The following is a 25,142-nucleotide window of genomic DNA, read 5'->3' as shown; positions in this document are numbered from 1 at the left end:
AAAAATTATTTTGTATTAAATTTATTTTTTTCAAGTTTGAATACCTAGTATGCTAGAAATTAATTGCACTGACTAATTTCTTGATGCCAACTTGCAGTGAACAAGTCTCACTCTGCCCTTTCAATACCTTTGTTGCTTATTTAAATTAATTTTAAAATATTGCAACAAAGGTTCTTTTAACTAGCATTATTTTTAATCAAATTGGCAACCCACACAAGATTTAAATAAAAAAGTTAAATGAGCTATCGAAAATTTTAAATGCTCTTGATTATATAATAATAAATAAGCCTTAAATATCATATTACATAATTTAAGGCATTAAATAAGTTTTAAAGCCTTAAATATCATATTAAATGCAATTATAAATCACTATAAATTTATTATTTGAATTATAATATATTTATAGTGAAAAAAACTACAATATTATGAAAATTAGAACTAAAATACGAATATCCATGTAAAAAAATTCAAAACCTTTTTTTTCAAGTATTTTAAAACTTTTATCTTTAAAATACAATAAAGTATTAAAAAAACTGAAAATATTCAAAAATTTTAAAAAACTTTTCATACAGAGTTTTTTTTATTGTTCTATAGTTATATAGATGTTAGGCTAGAGAGCCAATCTGATATAAGAGTTGTTATCGTTCTATAGTTATAAAATAGCAAAACAAAAAAAGATTTTTTGATTTTCTTATAAGCTTGCCGTTAATACAATATTCATAGTTTTCATATTTATAAAATTTTGTTTTTATAGAAAGTTGCTAATTAAAAAGTTATTTCTACTATTTAAAAAGATGATTGTGAAAAAAAAAAAGTTTTTCCATCAAAATTTAATACTATGAAGCATTTTTTTTTTTAATTTTATCTTTATAACATAAAAGTGAAAATAAATATATATAAAGACAATATATGCAAATAATTCTTTAAACTTTTTAAAAGCGTATTTAAAAGCGATTGTACACAATTAAAAGAAATAAAAGTATAAAATTCATTCGATTTTTTGATTTTAGATTGTTTTAATAATTCTTAAAGTCTTCATTACAAAAAGTACAAAACGTTTTTTAGAAGCAGTAAAAACTTATATTTTTTATCAAATAAGTAATATTGGTAATAAATAAGTGTGAAAACCCAAATACAACGGTCGTTTAAAGAATTTTTTCATGGCGCAATAAATGAAACCTGTTATTTAAATATTTAATTATATATATATTTATATATATATAGACAGTATATATATTTATATATATATATAACTGTCAGGTCAGGTTATCCTGGCTACTGTCAAGTCAGTTTATCTTACTTGTAACCCAGTACAATCTGCTTCATGTCCTGGTGCCTTGTAGGATACGACTTATTAGGCAAAGGCTAGGAGATGCCAACTCCAACTTTAAACACCCCCAGCCTTGGGGCTCTTGGTTGAGTAAAGGCTAGAGATGGTGTCTCGATAAAAATACTCATCTTGAGCAGATGTTAAATGCATCCAGCTATTGTCTTGTGGAAGACCTCCTAGGCAAAGACTTAAGGGGTAAACAGATTCTATCTGTTGATCAGACTCGCACCCCTTCTTCATCTATTAGACTAGCGCAGATGTATTTTTAATACATTGTTTCCAGTTTAGGATGTTAAATGCTGGGCATTCTTGAATCAATGCATGGGTTTTGCATGTGTCTCTGTTTTTAGGACTAGGCAACTCATTCTATTATCTCCTGATGAGGGTACAGCTCTAAAACTAAACTTCCTGAACCCTGTGGTAGCTCTCAGAGAGACTGATTAAACCAACAGCTGAAAAATGTCAAAGTTTAAAAAATGAATAAAGTACCAAAAACTGTAAAACACAAAAAACCATCATCACCACCAAGTTTTCTAAACCTATCATTCGTTAATATTCGACTAATTTGAGTTCAGCTGCCTCATCTTGTGATCTTAGCGTTGATGATTATCTTCCTTTAATTCTTAAAGATTTCAATTGTCACAAACTCGGTCTGGGCATTTACATTTGTAAGAATTCACCTATTTTTCAGGAAACTAGGTTTGAATCCACAGACTATTCTTTTAAGTGCTTTCATTTAGCACCACTTCACTTCACTATCGCCTTTCTCTTTGTTCTACATCGTTCTCCTTCATCTTAAAACTACACTCTTTTCAATGTTATTTCTGAAGAAATTGACCAAGCCCTCGCTCTTTATCCATCAGCTAATATTGTTATTGTTGGTGACTTTAACGCTCATCACACTGAATGGCTTGGCTCTAGTGTCAGTGACTCTGCAGGCATTAAAGCCCATTAAAGGCATTAGGTGCTTCAAACCACGGTTTGATCTCTTTAAAACTACTATCTCATTCTTCTTCAACATCTGAATCCCCCTATCATTGTACCTATTACAACTACCTTACCTACCAGCTGACAGGGATTCTTTCTGTGATTTTCTTTGTGATGGCCCTTGGGTAGAAATCTTTCGTCTTTCTGTCGACAATTGTCCTTATTATATAACTTCGTGGATTCAGGCTGGCATGGAATCTTTTGTTCCCTCTTGACAAATGCAGGTCAAGCCTCACTCTTCTCCATGGTTTTTCTCACATTGTGCTGCTGCAATTGCCAATCAAAACCATTACTTTCATATCTATCAGCAAAAAAATCCTCAAGAAAACAGACATCTGTTTATTATCGCTAGAAACCATTGTAAAAAGGTTTTGTCTAACGCCGAAGCCTGCTATTCTCAGGTCATGAAATCTCGTATTTCATCACAAAAATTAGGCTCTCTTGACTTCTGGAGAATCTTTAATAGTATCAATAATAAGGGCATATCTGTAATTCCACCTTTCTTGTATGGCTAAGACTTTGTCACCTCACCTTAAGACAAAGCTGAATTGTTTGCTAAGAACTTTTCATCAAAATCGTCTCTTGAATCCATTAGTTGCGTTCTACCTGATATAGCCGTCAAACAGGTTAATCCATTGCCTGAAATTATTAACTCCAGCCTCTGTATCTAAAGTAATTTTCTGCTTAGACTCTTCTGAAGGTTGTGGCCCACACAATATACCTGTTATAGTCTTACAGAAGTGTTTTCTGGAGCTGTCGTCTATTCTTTTAAAACTATTTAAGAAGTGCTTATCAGAGTCTTGTTTTCCAGCCTGCTGGAAAGCGGCATCTGTTATCCCTCCCTTTTTCAAAAATTCTGGAGAGAATCTGACTTGTCTAACTACTGTCCCATTAGTCTTCTTCATAAACAAGATTGATCTTCTTGTTCTACAGCTGATTTGCTAACAGTAATAACCGATAGGTTTTATCGCGCATTAGATAAAGGTGGAGAGGTTAAGGCTATCGCTTTTGACATTTCTAAAGCTTTTGATAAAGTTTAGCATGCTGGTCTTCTCCATAAGCTTTCTTCTTATGGTGTATCTGGTAACAACTTTAAGATTATTGAATCCTTCCTTTCCAATCATAGTATAAGAGTTGTCCTCGATGGACAGCACTCCTTTTCTTATTCTGTAGCTTCAGGGGTTCCTCAAGGTTCTATCCTTGGCCCTATACTCTTTTTAATTTACATTAACGATCTTCCAGATATTCTCACATCTAAGGTGGCATTGTTCGCTAATGATACTACCATTTATTATTGTAATGATATGAAGCCAACACTCTCTGATTGCTTGGAGGGGGCATTAAAGCTTGAAAGGATCTCACTTTTGCTACAGCATAAACTCAAAGTGGCTGGTGAACTTCAATACAGATAAAACTCAAATTTTTTTAAGCCAATCATTTAGATCTTCTTCTATTTATGAACAGTAATGTACTCGATGAGTCATATACCCTTCATCTTCTAAGATTAACTCTTACTTCTGATCTTTCTTTGAAACCATATATGTATATATATATATATATATATATATATATATATATATATATATATATATATATATATATATATATATATATATATTAGGGACAAACCCAAACCTGTTTTAGTACTGCTGGAGCGGTATGGGTGCCCAAAGAAGAGCCCAAAAATTATTTTTTTTTTAGTTTTTCTTTGGCTTTTTTATTAAAATAGGAAAGAAAAAAAATTCAGTTTTAAATGCAGTAGTATATAAATAAAATTTCAGTTTATTTTAGCTACCTTATTTTTTCTTCAATTCAATAAAATAAATTAAAAAGAAATTGCCTTTTTACGTAATGACGTAACTGTCCTTCGGTAACTAACTGAACATAAGTTTTACAAAAATAAATGTCATTTACGAAAAAAAAAACTTGTTGCAAAATTTTATAACAATGGAAAGTATAGAAAATTTGCTTTTTCCAAAGATAAAACGATTTTAAAATATCCATTCAAAGTTAAGTAAACTTTTGTTTTTGGCAATTAAGTGTAAACTGCTATTGTGCAAATTTAATTTTTGATTGAATGAACTTTTGATCTTTAGCTTGCTATTTTAGTAATGTAAACTTTTTCAGAAAGTTTCTTTTCCATATTTCTTTTGACTTTTAAAATAATGCAAATAATGATTAAAATAACTTAATAAAAATTTTATTTAAGATTTGTTTAAAATAACCCATAACTTTTTAATTATGTTTACCATATTAATTACCATTAATATACCATTTAAATTATGTTTACCATAATTATCACTTCTTTAAATATCTTTAATTTAAAAGGCGCCTTAAATTAAAGATATTTAAACTATTTTTGTCATTGATAAATCCCTTGTTGATGTTGATCAGATTTATCTGAAAAAATCCTCATTGGCATTCAATTGAGGAAATGGGGATATGTAGAGCGTTTACCAAATAAACTAAATTTTCAGAATATGTTTTTTTATAAGGTATTCACGGAATCCACAAATCATTTTTCTTTCATTTAACTGTAGTCTTAATGAGAGATTTCTTATTTCAGTTTCTCCAAATGTCACCTGAGTATTAATGTTTTCAGGCCATTGTTTTTGGTCAAGATGCAAGCCTATTGGGCTAATTCAATATCTTTGTCAGCAAGCAACCTTTTCTCAATTGACTTTTTATTTTTATATAAAAAACATTCAGATCAATAGCCAAATCATTTTTAGAATTTTTGTTGTGAAGTGAAACTCCATGAAAACGGAGATTCTGTACAGAAATTAAAGCAAATTTGTAATAGGGATCACCATTTTTTCTTCTTTGTTTGAATACTTGTATAAAAGCTTTAATATTTTGATTTGCTTTGTAACATCATGTAACATTTAAGATTATTGAATCCTTCCTTACCAATCGTAGTATAAAAGTTGTCCTCGATTAAATAGCACTCTTCCTCATATCCTTTAATTTTCCTCAAGGTTCTATCCTTAACTCTATACTTTTTTAAATTCATATCAGAATTATAAATTTAAAAAAGTATAGAGTACTCCTAGAAATTTTCACATTTATGGTAGCATTGTTTGCTGATGATACTACCATTTATTCTTGTCTTGAGAAGACAACACTTTCTGATTGCTTGGAGGGGGCATTTGAGCTTGAAGAGGATCTCACTTCTGCTACAGCATGGGGCTTTCAGTGGCTGGTAAACTTTAACTCAGATAAAACTCAATTTTTTTCAGCTAATTGTCATCGCAAAAATCTAGATCTTCCTATATTTATGAACGGTAATGTACTCAATGAATCATCTAATCTTCATCTTCTAGGATTAACTCTTACTTCTGATCTTTCTTGGAAACCATATATCAAATCAATAGCAAAAATAATCATCTGCTTCTTTCTAGATGTTTCAAATTCTTTCTAATTCTTGATGTTTCAAACAATATCACATTTATTTATTAGTTAATTAATTCATGTCTTTTTACTAAAAATATAATTATAAAAATACAAACATTTAAACTTGTCATATAATTTATATGATTATATTATTTTTTGCTGATGTCAATATTATCATAGAATTCAATATTTCTATTTGAAGGTTGCATCTCTTTGTCGTGCTTGCTACTTTCTTACTCTAGATTCTATTCTTTATTTCCATATAAATCTCTAACCCATCCTTATATAGAATACTGTTGACATATTTGGAGCAGATCTTCTAATGTTATCCTTTCTCTTTTAGACAAGGTGCAAAAATGCATTGTAAACATAGTTGGACTTGCTCTTACAGATAACCTTCAACCATTTTCACATCATCGTAATGTTGCTTCTCTTTCTCTTTTCTATTAATACTATAATGGGCACTGCTCTAAAGTGCTAGCGTCTCTTGTGCCATCTAAATTCATTCTTGTGTGACTCGTCATTCAATTAAGTCTCATCTTAGTTTTACTGCGACTGTTCCTAAGTGCTCCAATAATTCTTACTTATTTAGTTTTTCTCCTTGAACCTAAGTCCTTTGGAATTCGCTTCCTTTATCTTATTTTCTGATTCATATAATATGCAATCTTTAAAGCCATCTGTCAATTGTTATATTGCTCTATAAACTTCATCTTTTCTCTTTTAGTAACTTCCAACTCTAATAGTTGTTGCTTGCAGCCTTGTTGGAAATTAAGATGTTTAAAAAAATTATTACACCGATACAATCCTAGTCTCATTGTTAAACTTTATAAAACTTTGGTATACAAAATATGTTTTAAAAAAAAGGCTTTTTTATTCATGTTTATATAAATAGTAGTCACAATATAAATTGATAATTATAATAAAATTATCAAACGTGACAGTGGGTAGTGGGGGAGTCCTAACCATTTTTATACATTCCCGGCAGAGGGATCTTTAACTGCACTTAACTGCATTTGCTACTTGTTTATCTTCAAGCTTGTTAAATTTATTAGACAGAGACAATCCCAGTCTCTTTGTTAAACTTGATAAAACTTTGGAAAGCATATGCTTTAAAAAAAAGCTTTTTTATTTTTTTTATATAAAGAGTAATCGTAATATATCTTGATAATTATAATAAAATTATTAAATATTGACAGGGGACAATGGGGGGAGTCCTAACCATTTTGATACATTTCTGGGAGAGAAACCCAAGAAGGGAAGGGGAGAGTCGATAATAATTTTATCTGTTAAATCTTAAAAGAAATCTTTAAAGAGTTTATGCAATATTTTTATATACAATATTTCAAGGGAGTATAGATTCCCTCATTATCAAGTATAGTATAATATATATATATATATATATATATATATATATATATAGATATATATATATATATATATATATCTATATTTAAACAACTTTAAAAAGTATTCTACACAATAGAGTGCTCAATGTTCTTAAAAGAACAGAGCAATTATATATTAGTAGAAAATCACTTAACAAAATTTTTTTCCATTTTACACTGTGTTTCATCAACAAAGATTCATCAGAAATTCATTTCTGATAAATATTTGTTGATGAAACACAGTGATTTTCTAATAATATATATATATATATATATATATATATATATATATAATACTTGATAATGAGGGCATCTATACTCCTTTGAAATATTGTATATAAAAATTAATTCAAAAAATAAAGAGTTCAAACATCCATAATAGAAGTTTTTATTTAATCAAATTTTATCTGTTATATTACTAATCATAATTAACTTTGTTCTTTATAAAATTTTAATTTGTATTAATAATAAAACTTTTTTAAATTTAAAAAGATTAATTTTTAATAAAACTGTAATTTTAAAACCTGTTTTCAGGTAGCTAAACATTACTTTACAAAAATAATATCAAAATTGAATTCCAATAATACATGGGAATCCAAATACATGGGAATCTAAGCAAATCAAAATTATAAAAATTTAAATTTTGACTAAAATACGAAATACCCTTTCGTTGACAGATAAATTGTTTTTTTAGTATAGAACCAATTTTATTCAGATTAAACAAGTATATGCAACCATAAATTTAAAAATATATAAATTTAATTTTAAGCTTTTATAAACACTATTTTAAAAATGATGCGAAGGATGTATTAACTGCCCTTTTTACCCCCTGAAGAAACACTTAATATAATAAGATAAAAAAAATAAAAAAAATAAGAATTGTCAATATTCTATACACTACATGCATGCACCCCCTTTTTATGCATATACCACATGTATATTGTCACATGGTATGGCATGTCAATATTTTATAACATGTGACTAAAGTAGCAGAGAAAAAAAAAATTTAACTTTTTATTTCAGATTATTATTATCTATGTTAGATTATTTATAAATTTTATTTATTAATTAATAATTTTATTTATCATTCTTGTTCTAATTTGTTAACTCATAAAATCCTAAAACACTAAAGAAAATATCCTAAACTCCTGAAGACTGCCTGCTCCTGCTTCTCCTTCTAAACTCCTAAAGAGTTAGCCTGCTCCTGCTTCTCCTTCTAAACTTCTAAAGAGTTAGCCTGCTCCTGCTTTAATTGTACCTACAATATATTTGATCATTCTTTCAGCATCTGCATCTTGTTTTTTTTTTAAATAATTCTAAAATATTTTAATTTACTTTTTTTTGTAGTTTAAAACTAAAACAATACTTAACTACTTTAACAAACTAAAAAAATTTCAAATATTAAAAGAAAAATTTAAATCTTAAAAGATTGCTTCATAAGCAAGAAACTCTGATCCTCGCCATGCGCATGGTATTATCACCCTTAACTTGTGGCTTTGTTTGTAAAAGCTTGTGTTGAGAAATTTATTTAACAAATTAAATTAATTAATTTAATTAAATCAATTAAAAAAATAAGTAATAAACAAATTAAAAAAATTAAGGATAAAACAAAACTAATCAAGATTAATTTGTATGATATTGAGACAACTCCATAATCTTTAACCTTATATGATATTGAGACAACTCCATAATCTTTAATCTTATATGATATTGAGACAACTCCATAATCTTTAACCTTATATGATATTGAGACATAATCTTTAGTCTTAATTAAAGAATTTACCTTAAGAAGTTGAGATTTGTTTGATATAAATGATGACTCCATAAGATATTGAATTGATGGTTGTGGATTTAATGGATTGATGTCAGCAATTATTTGATAAAGGTAAACACCTATTTCCTCTTGATTCTGTAGTCTAAAAAATAATTAAAAATCATAAAGAATCCAACACTAAAATTTAAATTAACAAGACTTTTTTTTTTAACTTTTTTAGGTTCTACTCATTATAAAAAAGAAAACATAAAAAAACAAAAACAAAAAAACAAAACAAACTATAAATCACCTCAACGTCATAAAAGGTTCAACTTTTAAAACTTTTTCAAGCAATATAGTTAAAAATTCTTCTGGATCTAAAAAGATGCAAAATGCCATAGAATGCATAAAGAGATGCATAATTCCATAGGATGCATAAAATAAATTTATATCACAATAATATAATATTCAACATGTTCAAGCTTTGTGTGTGTGTGGAGATGTTTTTACAAAATATGATTATTTTTGAAACGTTGATAGTATTTCACTTTTGTTTGCAATTACATTTTTTTTTTGATTTGACATAAATTACAAAATTTTTTTTTTGAAAAAATTAGGGAACCTCACTTTCATCAAATTTTAATATAATCAATATTAATTTCACCAAATCAATGAATCTTCCACAATATCTAGATAAATTTAAAAATAGATAAAATTCATCACTTTTAAAATTATCTGATTTATCTTATAATTCTTTTTTTTTTTTTTTTTTTTATTTTTTTACCTTATAACTTTTAAATTTTAGGTTTTATATAAAATTATACATAAAAAAATAACTTTATCAAACAACTTGAAAAGTTTTAAGTTTATTTATTATAATTTCAAATCATTCTTATAAATGTTTTTTAAAAATTTGTTTTCTAAACTTAAAAAAAACTATATTTGTTTTACATTTACTTAAGTTTTTAATTAATCAATAGAGTTAAATTTTATTGATATTAAAAAAAAAATTTTCTTTTAAGTTTTAGGTAGAATAATTAAAATAATTAGAATAATTAGTAGTAATGTTATCTGGAATCCTTAAACTCATCAACATTTTGTTTTTTAAATCAAAATTTACTTAAATAGCTTTTTAATTAATAAAAAAAAATTCATTTTTATAACTAAAAAACACTTTTTTAAATTATTAAAAAACAAACAAAGTATTTTAACCTTGTCAAAAAATTTAAAGAATATACTTTTCTGTCCAAACTGTAAGCAACAATGTTTAATTTGAGATTCAAATATTAACTATTTAAGATAATAATGACATCTTTCTATTTCAGTTTTTTGATACCTGCATTAAAAGTTACAGACTGCATTCTCATGCAACTTTTAAAACTATGAAAATGCTTGTTTATGAATGAAGTTTCATAAACAACTATTTACTGATTCCAATGAGGATTAATTTTCTGCATTAAAAAGTTCAATCGATCAGTTACGACAAAGTGATGAGGATCTTGTTCTGAATAAATTTACCTAAAAATCTTTTTTGTGACTGGCTGTTGAAATTTAACAAAATTCAGTTGTTTACAGCTTGTTTACTCAAGATCAACAACATCATTACACTTAGTCTTTTAGTAATTGCAAAATTTATTTTTAGTATAAAGTAAATGTTTAAAATACTTTCAACAATTGTCAATCAAAACTTACAAATATTTACATAAACGTTTATTCAAACTAAATTTTCTAATGAGATAAGTATTCTTTAATAAAATGGTTTTATAATAGATTATTTTTAGCAGGGTAAGGTATACATCTGATTAGACATTGACTTATCTCAACATTTTGTTAAGATAAATATGAATTACATTTGCTGAGATAAATAATTTAACTCAAAGTTGTCCACTTGGTCAGGATTATTATAATACTATTTTGTATTTCGAAAATAAAAATTTTTTTTAAAATAAACTTATCTTTTTCAGTGAAACCAAGTATAGGATCAAAGCAGGGCCAAAATAGTGATATCATTGTTGTTATTATATCTGATATAAAAATTTAATTGAATTAAAGACAGTTATTTTTTCTCGACATTTATTTTACTTTAATTACTTGCTTTTTTGATTAAGTCATTAAATTGCAACACTTAAAGTTTTTAAAGTTTTTTGAACTTAAAAAAAAAACATTGTTTTTTCATGGTGAAATTTTATCATATTTTATATTGAATTTTCAAATCACATCAGAAAAATGATTCAAGATTTGATAAATCTTAAAAACCTTGAATAATAGCGATTTTAAAAATTTTACAATATTCATTTTTAGAATAAAATACATTTTATTTTAATATATTTTAAATATTTTCACTATTAATTTTACTTACTAGCTTTTATTTATATGCAAAAATATTTAAAGAGTAGAGGTAGTTGAGCATAGGGTAGAGTAGAGGTAGTTGAGCATAGGGTAGAGTAGAGGTAGTTGAGCATAGGGTAGAGTAGAGGTAGTTGAGCATAGGGTAGAGTAGAGGTAGTTGAGCATAGGGTAAAGTAGAGGTAGTTGAGCATAGGGTAGAGTAGAGGTAGTTGAGCATAGGGTAGAGTAGAGGTAGTTGAGCATAGGGTATAGTAGAGGTAGTTGAGCATAGGGGAGAGAAGAGGTAGTTGAGTATAGGGTAGAGTAGAGGTAGTTGAGTATAGGGTAGAGTAGAGGTAGTTGAGTATAGGGTAGAGAAAAGCTAGTTGAGTATTCAGGCAAGTCTTATTATTCAGAGTCTCCAGAAATCTCATGTGGCAATAAGAAATTTTGACAAAATTGTCAAAATTTCTGCTTGCCACATGAGGCAGAAAAACATGTTTTGGAAAATAAAAAACTAGCTATTTTTACATCCATCGTCATGAATCATCGTCATGAATAGTTCTTAAGTTTAACGCCAACATTCACATCATGAATAGTTCTTAAGTTCATTAGTTGCTCTAACTATTTGTGTATTTTTTATCAGTGAGAACGTTTTACAGTTTAGTGTTTTTTTTTTTACTATTGACTTGGTCATCCAAATTCATTTTCAAAGACTTGAGCAAAAACAATATGAAAATTGAAAACTACAAATTTTATCACAATCAGTGTAGAAATTTGTGACTATGACAGTAGCAATTGACAATTGCCACTGTCATTGAACAACAATAGAGCAGAAAAAATAAAAATTGTTATTCATTTGTACAATATATTTTTAAAGTATAAAAAGTCATCAATACCAAAGTTGAAATCTAAATTGTTTTGTTGTATTCATTGTCATCATTGGAAGAACAATTGAACTGTTTTTAATAACTTAACATGACATCTTGTAATCAAGAAAATTTCTAATTTTTTACAAAAATTTCTAAGGTGTAAAAATTAAAATTGATGGATGGAACTGTATTTACACTTTTTTTAGATAGATGGAACATTATTTACACTTTTTTTAGATGGATGAAACATTATTTACATTTTCGGGCGAAAACCATCACGTTTTATGAAAGATCATTAAAAATAAAATGATGCAAGAAGTATTTTTTGTTAAAGGATTTCATGAGCATCTAAAGGGGCTGAAAGGGTTTCATGAGCATCTAAAAAAAATGTATAAAAACGACATGTAAATAATTAAATAGATAATTATGGATATTTTATGATAACTAATGCAGTTTCTGATTATTTCAAATTAAAAAACAAACATTTTAACTGAAAATGGATTCAGACCATATGTGTACTTCGTATTTAACTGAATTTCGAATTCGGATTTTAGAACCGAATTTAACCAAATTTGGATTTTAAAAACATATTTAATGAGAAAATTTTATAATAATGATGAAAGTACATTTTTGACTAATCATTTTTTATAAACTAAAAATATTAATTTTTTTTTTATATAAAACTCATGTTCCTAAAGCAGAGGGGGTACTTGAGTTAAGTTACTTTCATTACAAATGCTTACTATTAAATATGTTGTATTTGGTATTAACAGCCCTCCGAATTAGGGTTTTATGTGCCTTTAAGTGTTTGAGGTCTGCAAAAAATCGCTGACCAAGTTTCTATATTTTAAGACAACCATTTTTTGTTGAACTTTTTTTGCCAACTTGGTGCCGATCTCAAAATGCTAAAGTTTGGCATCAGGCCACAGATTTTTTTTTCTCATATGGGTCCAAAATGTCTGAACAACCATAAGATGATCATTTATTATAAAATTTGAAAAAAGATTCGTTAAAATAAATAAAATACTATAAAAATAAAATACAATAACGCTATTTAAGCAAATACAATAAAACAATTTAAGCATATACAATAATACCTAATGAGACTACAGCTCTAAAACTCAGTTTTATGGTTCTGAGGCCGGCTAGTAGTCAGGTTTCCTGAACTCTGTGGTAGCTCTCAGAGAAGCTGATTCCATCAACAACTAAAATAAATCAGAGTACTAACAGTGCCCTGTTGTGCAAGGGTGGTGTCCCTGTTCGTACTATTGTTGTGCATTGTTGAGGCCACATTTGGAGCCCTTTGTTACGACTTAGGGTTTATTAATAGTAATAAGACAAATGTTTGGACTATTAAATAGTGTACTGAGTACTATTGAAATATGCATTCTTAAATAACTAAAATGTTTTATATGCTTATTTTATATGTTTTAAATGTTTTATCTATGCGTAAAGTTTATTAAAAAACTTAAAATGACTAAAATACCAAACACTGTAAAACACAAAAAACCATCATCATCACCAAGTTCTCAAAACCTTCACTAATATTTGTGGTCTTCGAAGAAACTTTTCTTCTGTTGAGTCTTATCTTTTGCAAAGTTCACCAGACCAGACTCTTTTCAATGTTATTTCTGATCAAATTGACCAAGTTCTCTCTTTTTATCCATCAGCTAATATTGCTGTTGTAGGTGACTTTAATGCTCATCATACTGAATGACTTGGCTCTAGTGTCAGTGACTCTGCTGGGGTTAAGGCCCTCAACTTTTGCCTTTCTCAATCTCTTACTCAATTACTCAACTTTCCAACTTGCTTTCCAGACAACCCTATTCATTTACCTTCTCTACTCAATGTATGTCTTGTTTCTCATCCTAGTCAGTGCTCAGTTTTTCTACATTCACCCTTAAGTGCTTCTGATCACGGTTAGATCTCTCTAAAACTATTCTCATTCTTCCTCATCATTAAAACCCCTCTATCATCGCATCTCTTACAACTACCTTAAAGTTAACTGGAATTCTTTCTGTGATTTTTTTTTGTGATGGCCCTTGGGTAGAAATCTTTTGTCTTCCTGCTGACAAATGTGCTTCTTACATAACTTCATGGATAAAGTCTGTTTTCTATTGCTAGAAACAGTTGTAAAAAGGTTTTGCCTAACACCATAGATCGCTATTCTCAGGTCATGAAATCTCGTATTTCATCACAAAAATTAGGTTCTCGTGACTTCTGGAGAATCTTTAACAGTATCAATAATAAGGGTAAATCTATTATTCCACCTCTCTTGAATGGTTCAGACTTTGTCACCTAAAAACAAAGCTAAATTGTTTGCTAAGAACTTTTCATCAATATCATCTCTTGATTCCATTAGTTGCGTTTTACGTGAGTTAGTCGTCAAACAGGTTGATCCATTGCTTGACATTCCTATCACTCCAGCTTCTGTATCAAAAACGATTTCCTGCTTAGACTCTTCTACAGCTTGCGGTTCACACAACATACCTGTTGTAATCTTGCAGAAGTGTACTCCGGAGCTGTCGTCTATACTTTTAAAACTATTTAACAAGTGCATATCAGTCTTGTTTTCCGGCATGCTGGAAAGCAGCATCTGTAATCCCTATTTTCAAAAATTCTACTAAGTGATCTGATTCGTCTAACTACCATCCCATTAGTCTTCTTCCTATCATAAGCAAGGTTTTTGAATCTTTGATTAACAAACACTTAACCTCTCATCTTGAATCTAATAACTTACTTTCTGACTATCAATATGGATTTCGATCTTCTCGTTCTACAGCTGATTTGCTAACAGTAATAGTTGATATGTTTTATTGTACACTAGATAGAGGTAAAGAGGTTAAGGCGATTGCTCTTGACATTTTTAAAGCTTTTGATAAAGTTTGGGATGCTGGTCTTATCCATAAGTTTTCTTCTTACAGTGTATCTGATAACAACTTGATTATTGAATCCTTCCTTTCCAATTGTAGTATTAAAGTTGTCCTCGATGGACAGCACTCTTCTTCTTATCCTGTCACTTCAGGGGTTCCTCAAGGTTCAATCCTTCTCTTGCTTGTCAATCATTCTCTTGCTCTACAAACTTTATTTTTTCTCTTCCACTTACTTCCAACTCTAATTGCAGTTGCTTACAGCCTCGTTGGAAGCGAAGATGTTAAAAAAAGAAAAAAAAATTTAAGCAACAAAATAAAAATCTTTTTTTATTATATAAAGTGATGCATAATAACACATAACTTTAAAAACTAGAAAAATATATCTTATTCACAGCAACTAATAATTAACTTATTAAAGATAATGGACATTTTTTGTTTTCATAAAATTTAATGTTAATACTTATAATTTTGAAACAGTTATTAAGTCCTCATCGATTTTTCAACTTTTAACTTTTCTGTTCTCTAGCAACTAATAACTTCTTTAAAGTAGCTAAAAAAAAAAAGGTTAATTTTTCTTTTTCTTTGATTTTTAACTATTATTACTTTTTGAACATGTGTATTGAATATGGTTACCAGTAACACTACACGTAAAGAAAAAAAAAGTGGGTGACAGCCCCTCTATATTTAGTCAAAAAAAAAGGATCATTCCAGCCCTTTTCCTACAAGTCCTTAACCTTGACTGCTTCAGAAACCCCCTTCCCCTCCAACTACTATAAACTTTCTATGCCACTGAGTAATATTATACTGTATATTTTGAAACATGGTATGTTCAATAACTTGAAACATGGTATGTTCAAAAATTCTGTTTTGTGTATATTCAGTTTTAAACTTAAGATATTATGGGTACAAAAATCACATTGTACCTCAGCTGAGCTCTTAGTAATTCAATGACTTAAAACAGTAAAAAGTCATACAAAGTGACTTCAAGAATAATTGAGCATTCTGTTAGAATGATACAAAATTTTACTCCTTAACCACAAAAATGTATGAAAACTCAAGGTCAAAAAACAACAAAATAAATTAATCATTGTGAAATAATGAAGCTAAAAATGATCTGTTTATCTCCAACAAAACTATTAAAAATTATTTGAGTTAATTATAGCATCATGGATGTTTCTTGTTATCTGATATCGGTCCTATTTTCTTAATAACAGACACTATGACAGCAGATATTTATCCTAATATGCTTGAAGAAATAATGCTTCCCATTGCTTTAGATATTTCAGCAAAAAAACTATCCAAAACATACAGCTCCTATTGCAAAGAGATGATTTCAAAAAAAATGTTGAGACAATTGGATTAACTGGAATAGCTGCCTAATCAAAAACCTCAGAACAAAAAAGATTTGTAAATATTATTTTGAAGGAGAAATAAAAATGTTTCTGTTTTTGTTTTATTATTTTTGTTAACTTGTTACATTAATATTTTCTTGATTTTTTTCAAGATAAAATCAAATTTAGCCATTTCTGTTATTTTAATTTTTTCCAGTTAATTTTTAGTTACTTTAAACAAAATGAAAAAATTAAGGAGGACTAATTAGTAGGAATTAATTAATAGTTTTTTTTAAAGATTTAAGTATTAGCACTAATATTTATAAAAACAAAAAAATTAGTATCAATTACCATCAATTAAAAGTAAATAAAATGTATTTCTATAAATATTTGCATCATTATCAATCATTTGCATCATTTGCATTATTTTTTCCACCACTGTAGATCGTATAACATATTCTATATTCTCATTTCTATTCTGATTTGAGATGTTTTTGAACACAAATCTATCTATCTATCTATATATCTATATATATATATATATATATATATATATATATATATATATATATATATATATATATATATATATATATATATATATATATATATATATATATATATATATTAGGGTTGCTCTTAAAACAACATTTTTGAAAAAAACCTGTTCTTACCCCTTTACTTTGTTCTATATAATACTAAAACACTAGGTTTAAATTTTTTTTTTTAAATTATTTTAGGGGTAGCTCAAGACCCTTAAAAATTTGACTGGTTCCTAATATTTTGAAAATAAAAGTTCTTCTAAAGTATATTAACCTGGTATTAAAAAAAAGCAAAATTATATAAAATCTTCAAAAATAATAATCAATTTACGTAGAAATAATTTTTTCAGACATAAATGCATAAAAACTATTGTTTTTAAGCTGAAGATAAAAAAAAGTCATTTTTTTCAAGTTTTAAAAAAATAATTTTTTTAAACATGTTTTTTACGTAAATTGATTACTATTATAAAGTTTTATAAATGATTTCGCTTCTTTTGAGTACCAGGTTGACATACTTTAGAAGAACTTTTATTTTCAAAATATTAGGGACCAGTCAAATTTTTAAGGGTCTTGAGCTACCCCTAAAATGATTTTTTAAAAAAAAAAAGTTTAAACCTAGTGTTTTAGTATTATATAGAACAAAGTAACGGGTGATGCGGAAGTTATCGGACAAAATAAAAACGTCAATAACTTATTTATAAACAAAAAAACAAACTACTATTATATTTTTTTAAAATAAAGCATTTATCTTTTGATAAAAATATATTATTTTTTATATGAAAAAACACCACCATCTGCAATTGATCTCAATTTTGCTCTGATGCCTTTCATATGCGACTGTAAAAAGTTTAAATCAATTTCTTGTAGTTTTAGTTTAATGTGATCAATCAAAACTTGCTCTGTTGAAGCTTGCCAATCTCCCTCATAAACCTTCTGCGCCAAATATCCCCAGAAAATTTCAACTGGTCGTGCTTGAGACACATTTGGGGATTGGATTCTTTATCAACGTAATAGATATATTGGTCCATCCAATTTAGAGAATCTTTAGAATAATGAGAACTTGCTAAATCTGGCCAAAATAAGGGTTAAGCCAAAATATGGCTATCCACATTAATAATTTTTTTAGAAATTTATCTTTTCCTATAAAACGAACACTTTCTGGGCATGTCTTTTTGTTGTTTGTGTAGTATCCAGAATTTCCAGGCATGTTGTCCTCTGCAAAACAAAAGTATTTTTCGTCATCGATGACTAGAAGCGATATTGTGTAATAGAGTTGGTTAACTAGCTTCCTGCTTCTTTTCTTTGCCTTTATTTGTTGTTCTTTAGTGTATTTTGGAGTCTTTTCACGTTTTCTATATTTAATATTCATTTTTTTTAACTGATGACCAATTGTCGGTTGATTTACACTGAATTTAATACCTATTTTTCTCTGACTGACCCCTTTTCGATTGTTGACCAGTCTCGTTAATTCGGCTTTCTTTTCTCTAGTCCAGGATGTCAGACGACCAGGGTGCTTTCTATCAGAAAACGATTGAACAGTTTCAAGTCTTTTTAGGTTATCATATATTGTACTTCGAGCAAATCCTTCCTTTTCAAAATGATTTACGATTTTTTTTTTTATATATTGGGTTTATTTACAAAAAACATTTTAAGTCGCTTTCGAAAAGATTCTCGTTCAGCTGCATTTAACCTCATTTTAAATAATTGTGTTTCAAATAATAAAGTTTATATTTTAAAGAACGTTTATGCCTACGCATAAAACCACAAAAACTAATTATTATGCTCAAATAATGAATTTAGGATTTGTCCGATAACTTTCGCATCACCCGAAAATAAAGTTTATATTTTATATAAACTTTATTTATATAAAATATAAACTTTATTTTTGGGGTAAAAACACGTTTTTTTCAAAAATGTTGTTTTAAGAGCCACCCTAATATATATATTTTATATATATATATATATATATATATATATATATATATATATATATATATATATATACATATATAAATTATTAAAAACACTAATCTATTTTTAGCTAACATCATTACTGTGTTTCACCATCAGTAGGTTCATCAGGAAGATTCTTCCTGATGAACCTACTGATGGTGAAACACAGTGTTGAAGTAATCAAAAATTAGATAAGTGTTTTTACTAATTTATTAATTTAATTTATTATTGCTCTGTTCTTTTAGAACATTGAGCACTCTATTTGTAGAATACACTAAGAATACAGTAATTTATAATTTATAATTTATATATATATATATATATATATATATATATATATATATATATATATATATATATATATATATATATATATATATATATATATATATTAAAAGTCTATTGCTAATTAATAATTTAGTTTATAAAATACTAGAATATGAATGCACTTTAAACAGCTTTATGGACATTAATGTATAGCCCATATTATAGAGGGAAGGAAAGAGGGGGGGGGGGGCAAGGAAGGGGATTGTTGGGTATGATTGATTGGGTATGATCATAAAAAGGCTCTGATCAGTTTATGTGATGTTGTGCCTGATCATTTACCATTACAAGCTGATTTGCACAACTAGAGAACTCTACAAATGACTTGGGAGCTCTCTCACTCTTGCAAGCCGCTTTACATTTCCAATGTAAAGCGGCTTGCAAGAGTGAGAGAGAAATGTTCCACATTTGTTTTGATTAATGTTTGAGGTTAAGCGCTACAATTTTTAACAACATTTATGTTGTAAATATTGCAGTAAATAGCTAAGAATAAATAAAACATTACAATAGAAAATAAAAAAATAAACTCCAATAATATGAACATTTATTTAATAAAAAAGTTTTAGAATTTAGCTATATATTTGTTTGAAAAATGTTTATTAGAGTGTTTATAAAATAAATTTGATAAAAATAATAAAATAAAATCAAGTACCTCTACGCAGTCTTTGAAGTCATTTGACATTTGAAGCTTAAAAGCTCTTACGTCATTTAAAAGAGCTTGAGTTACCATTGGACTCTTGAGAAAAAAAAGACTGTAGAAAATTATAATTTTGAAGCAGTGTTTATATTCTTATATTTGTAGCAGTGTTTATGTTCTTAAGAGTAGCAAGTACAACTGTTTTTGAATCATTTGAATAATAGTTCTGAGTCATATGCAGGACAAGAAGTTAGAGGCAGTCATTCATAAACTTGGCCTCATAGTGAGCACCCAGCTGCTTGAAGTAGAAAATAGGTATATTAGCATCCAGAAAGTAAGCCAGGAGCTGGCAAAGATTCTTGTAGTCTCCTCTCTGGAAAGTGTCTCTTGTGAAGTGCTTTAGTGCAGGATTCTTTAGTTTCAACAGCAAGTTGGTGAAAAAATATACCTGGTCTAAAAGCATCCTGGGACCATTCAAACTTAAAAATTTTTTCAAGTTTATCAACTTGAAAAAATTTTTCTTGCTTGAACTTTTTTGTCTATTTAAAAACATTTTTAATTTCATAACATGCGACACATGTTTCTCATTTATGTGGTGTCTTCACATTAGCTGGAGAATCATCCCAAAGCATGAACAAAAAACATTCCTTATAGCTCCTTTGTTTTTCTGTATTGCCGGCTGTGGTGTTAGCACACACCCCATGATTTGATCTGATAACTCATAATATTCAAGGACAAATTGAATGGCAATAGCCTGGCCAGTTTATTTGCAGCTTATAATCTTTAAAATACCAAGCAGGAAATCCAATAAAAACAGTTATAGCTATCCTTTCGTGAATTGTGGAAACTGCTTCTTCAATGGTGTACTGGCTTACAATTTTTGTGTCAAAGTGAATCACAAGCTTAAAGCCTCTTACTTTGTCCATGTTGTGCTCTCGGATGATTTAGGCTAAAATCTAAGTCAGGGTTCACACAATTAAAACTCAGGCTAAAGGATTAAAGGAGATTTAATGGAGAATTGGTCACAAAAGACAATTTTTTGAAAGAAAAACTATTAAAACTCAGGCGTAAGGATTTTAGGGAGATTTTAAGGAGATTATTAGGGGATTTTAAGGAGATTTGGTTGATTTTTTGAAAGAAAAAGTAAGGAGAATTAAAGAGAAAACATAAATTAAAATCATTTAAAACAGAATTTTTTCAATAAATTTTAAATATAAACATAAAAATTATTATAAATTATTATTTTACTTTATATATATATATATATACATATATATATATATATATATATATATATATATATATAATAGAAATATAGGTTTGCAAACTATCAAAGGACTATATATTTTTACTTTAATAAAATTTCCTAGATGATTGAAAAAAAATAAATAAGGAGAAATTAAGGAGAGCAGTCAAATTTCAACTTTTTCAAAGGTTATTTAAGGAATTTTAAGAAAGATTTTTTTTTTTTAAAGAATATTTTTTATTTTTTTTAAACATCTTTGCTTCCAACAAGGCTGCAGGCAGCCACTAATTAAAGTTGGAAGTTACTGAAAGGAAAAAGATGAAGATTGTAGAGCAAGATAACGATTGACAGATGACTTAAAGAATTGCAAATTATATGAATCAGGAAAGCAAGATGAAGGAAGCAAATTCCAAAGAGCTGATATTCAACAATTCAACAGAGCAAGTTTAGATTGATCGCATTAAACTAAAGAAATTGATTTAAACTTTTTACAGTCGCATATGAAAGGCATCAGAGCAAAATTGAGATCAATTGCAGATGGTGGTGTTTTTTCATATAAAAAATAATATATTTTTATTAAAAGATAAATGCTTTATTTAAAAAAAATATAATAGTAGTTAGTTTTTTTATTTATAAATAAGTTATTGACGTTTTTATTTTGTCCGATAACTTCCGCATCACCCGTTAGAAGAACCACCCCAGAAATGGCAACAGTATTCCATACAAGGCCGGATTTGAGATTTAAAGAGATAGAGAATAGAATCCAATGTAAGAAAGTGACGTGCCCAATAAAGAGATGCAACCTTAGCAGATGCTAATTTTGCAACTGATTTGATATATGGTTTCCAAGAAAGATTGGAAGTAAGAGTTAATCCTAGAAGATGAAGAGTAGATGACTCAATGAGTACATCACCGTTCATAAATATAGGAAGATCTAAATTATTGCGATAAGGATTGGCTGAAAAAATTGAGTTTTATCTGAATTAAAGTTCCTCAGCCACTGTGAGCTCCATGCTGTAGCAGGTAAGAATAAATGGTAGTATCATCAGCAAAAAATACCACCTTAGATGTGAGAATATCTGGAAGATCGTTAATGTAAATTAAAAAGAGTATAGGGCCAAGGATAGAACCTTGAGGAACCCCTGAATTTACAGAATAAGATGAAGAGTGCTGTCCATCGAGGACAACTTTTATACTACGATTGGAAAGGAAGGATTTAATAATCTTAAAAATGTTGCCGGATACACCATAAGAAGAAAGCTTATGGAGATGACCAGCATGCCAAACTTTATCAAAAGCTTTTAAAAAGTCAAGAGCGATGGCCTTAACCTCTCCACCTTTATCTAATGCACAATAAAACCTATCAGTTATAACTGTTAGCAAATAAGCTGTAGAACGAGAAGATCGAAATCCATATTGATGGTCAGAAAGTTATTAGATTCAAGATGAGAAATTAAGTGTTAGTTAATTAAAGATTCAAAAACGTTGCTTATGATAGGAAGAAGACTAATGGGACGGTAATTAAACGAATCAGATCACTCTTCAGAATTTTTGAAGATAGGGATAACAGATGCCGCTTTCCAGAAGGCTGGAAAACAAGACTCTGATAAGCACTTATTGAATAGTTTTGAGAGTATAGACGACAGCTCCGGAGAAAACTTCTGCAAGACAAAACAGCTATGTTGCCCAGGCCACAAGCTGTAGAAGAGTCTAGACAGGAAATCACTTTAGAAACAGAAGCTGGAGTGATATTATTGTCAAGCAATGGATCAACCTGTTTGTTGGCAATATCAGGTAGAACGCAACTAGTGGAATCAAGAGATGATATTGATAAAAAGTTTTGCATATATATATATATATATATATATATATATATATATATATATATATATATATATATATATATATATATATATATATATATATATACATATATATATATATATATATTTAAACAACTTTAAAAAATTTTAAAGTTATATATATATATATATATATATATATATATATATATATATATATATATATATATATATATATATATATATATATTTAAACAACTTTAAAAAAGTATTCTACACAATAGAGTGCTCAATGTTCTTAAAAGAACAGAGCAATTATATATTAGTAGAAAATCACTTAGCAAAAATTTTTTTCCATTTTACACCATGTTTCATCAAAAAAAGACTCATCAGAAATGAATGATCATTCATTTCTGATGAGAAAATCTAGAAATAAAATAAACATAAAAAAAAAACATTAAAATAGGAAGATAAAAAAAAACCTTTTTCTCTGTCTAAAAAGCCGGCAATCTCTCCAATGTCATCTAAACATTTACGCAACTCCATAATACTTGGTTGTTCAACAAACCCATTTCTAACAAAAGTATTTTTTTACTATAAGTAGTTATACTAATAAACTTTATAATATATATTAAGGTATAAAAATTTAAGAGACAGCTTTTATTTTTATTTGTGTTATCACGGTCTCTTTAGACCATCAGATGTAAAATAAAGCAAATATAAGTAATATTAATAATAATAATAAAGTATAATAATAATATAGTATAAATAATAATATTAATAAAGACTATAAGTTTTATTATGATATTAAAAATAAAACTATTAATTTAATTTTTTTATTATTGAAATTGTAATAATTGAAAGAAATTAAAAATCTTGTCACATTTTATTTTATATTTATATACAGTAGTGTTCTGTTTATATACAGTAGTGTTCTTCAGTAGTGTACCAGAGGGTTCTAGAAACATTTGTTAAAAAAAAAACATTATTTTGTTACTTAAAACTCCTGTCATGTTTTATTTGTTACTTGTTATTATGTTATGTTTTTATTTTGGTATTTAAAAATTTGTTTAATCACAGAATAAAAATATTTGTCGGTCATACTAAAAATAATTGTTGGTCATTCTAAACTTGACAACTTCTAAACTTTGCCATATGGTGAATCAGATGATAGTTGAATCAGATGACTGATGAATCAGTATTATGATTAGGGATTGCAATCCCGGGCATGAATTACGATCCCGGGATTTCAGGATTGAAGTAAATAAAATCCCGGGATCCCGGGATCCCCGGATTTTATATAATGTGAGATATTTGCTAAAAACAGAACTTAATACTGCATATATGAGTATACTTTTTGATGTTATCAATTTTTTATTTAATTTCATTATGCCTTAATGACTTAAATTAATTTTCTATGGCGCCTTAAATTGTTTTAATTGTGTAACAGGCAGCAGGTGTATATAAAGATCTTAAAATAATGCAGAAATATATATACGGTACCTTCCATATTATGTTTTAAGATTACAGACTTTACAGAATAACCTTCATCAAATAATTGGATATGTAAATAACATTTGAACATTTAAAGTGTATTTGACTAAAGTAACTAAACAATCAAAATTTCAAAATAAATTTGTAAACATAAATTTTCCTTAAATTTGGCTACCGATGTAGCTACTGTAGCAACAAGCTACTTTGTAAAAAATAACATAATAAGTTGTTTGTTATTATTGAGAGACAAAAATTAAAGAAAATCTTTATTTTATATTTATAAATAAATGGTAGCTAAATAATAAATGTAAAACAAACAAAAAATTCATATTAAATGCATATTTTATTTACAAACTTTCTTTTTTTGTCTGAAAATATGCCCGGAGGAATAGTAGAGCATTTAAGGTTTGGTCATTTAGCCTACTCCTTATTTTACTTCCCAAATACCCAGCTGCAGATTCAAATGCCCGCTCAGGTTCGATGCTCGTCGGTGGAATAGATAACAAATATTGGTATACTAATTCCAAATTATGCCCCTGGTTTCCACCATTTTCAAACAGATGCATTTCTTTCTTTATGATTGACATTAAATTTGAAGTTTGTGTTTCTGCAGCATTATATAACTCGTTATAATTCAGTATAGTAACCAACTTTGAACATTTTGTTTTACAAAATAATTTAATTAGTTCAATCCTGCTATAATCCCGAAAATCCTGGGATTTTGTGTTTAGAATCCTGGGATTTTCGGGACCCAAAAACATCCGGGATCCCGGGATTGCAATCCCTAATTATGATATAATATAAATTGTGATATGAAACAAAATAATAAAATTTCTATAACATTTAAAGCATTTTAAAATTTTAAAGCTTTGGTACATTTAAATTTTGTAGG

The 25,142-nt window shown here is 27.9% G+C and overlaps 1 protein-coding gene across 3 annotated transcripts in view; it reads right to left on the bottom strand.

The window, feature by feature from the left end:
* The window catches only part of LOC105848468 (ubiquitin carboxyl-terminal hydrolase CYLD), a 134,832-nt gene that overhangs the window by 23,294 nt on the left and 86,396 nt on the right, over positions 1-25,142 (bottom strand). For all 3 annotated transcript variants that reach the window (XM_065820032.1, XM_065820030.1, XM_065820031.1), the window contains 3 exons: positions 23,239-23,330; positions 9,159-9,225; positions 8,879-9,011 (listed from right to left, as the gene is read on the bottom strand). In XM_065820032.1, the coding sequence (XP_065676104.1) occupies positions 8,879-9,011; positions 9,159-9,225; positions 23,239-23,330 (292 nt within the window). The remainder of the gene's footprint in view (positions 1-8,878; positions 9,012-9,158; positions 9,226-23,238; positions 23,331-25,142) is intronic.

This window comes from Hydra vulgaris, chromosome 15 (assembly GCF_038396675.1).
Source record: "Hydra vulgaris chromosome 15, alternate assembly HydraT2T_AEP".
NCBI lineage: Eukaryota > Metazoa > Cnidaria > Hydrozoa > Anthoathecata > Hydridae > Hydra > Hydra vulgaris.
The sequence above is the reverse complement of the archived record's forward strand: the minus strand, read 5'-3'. Positions and strand labels throughout refer to the sequence as shown.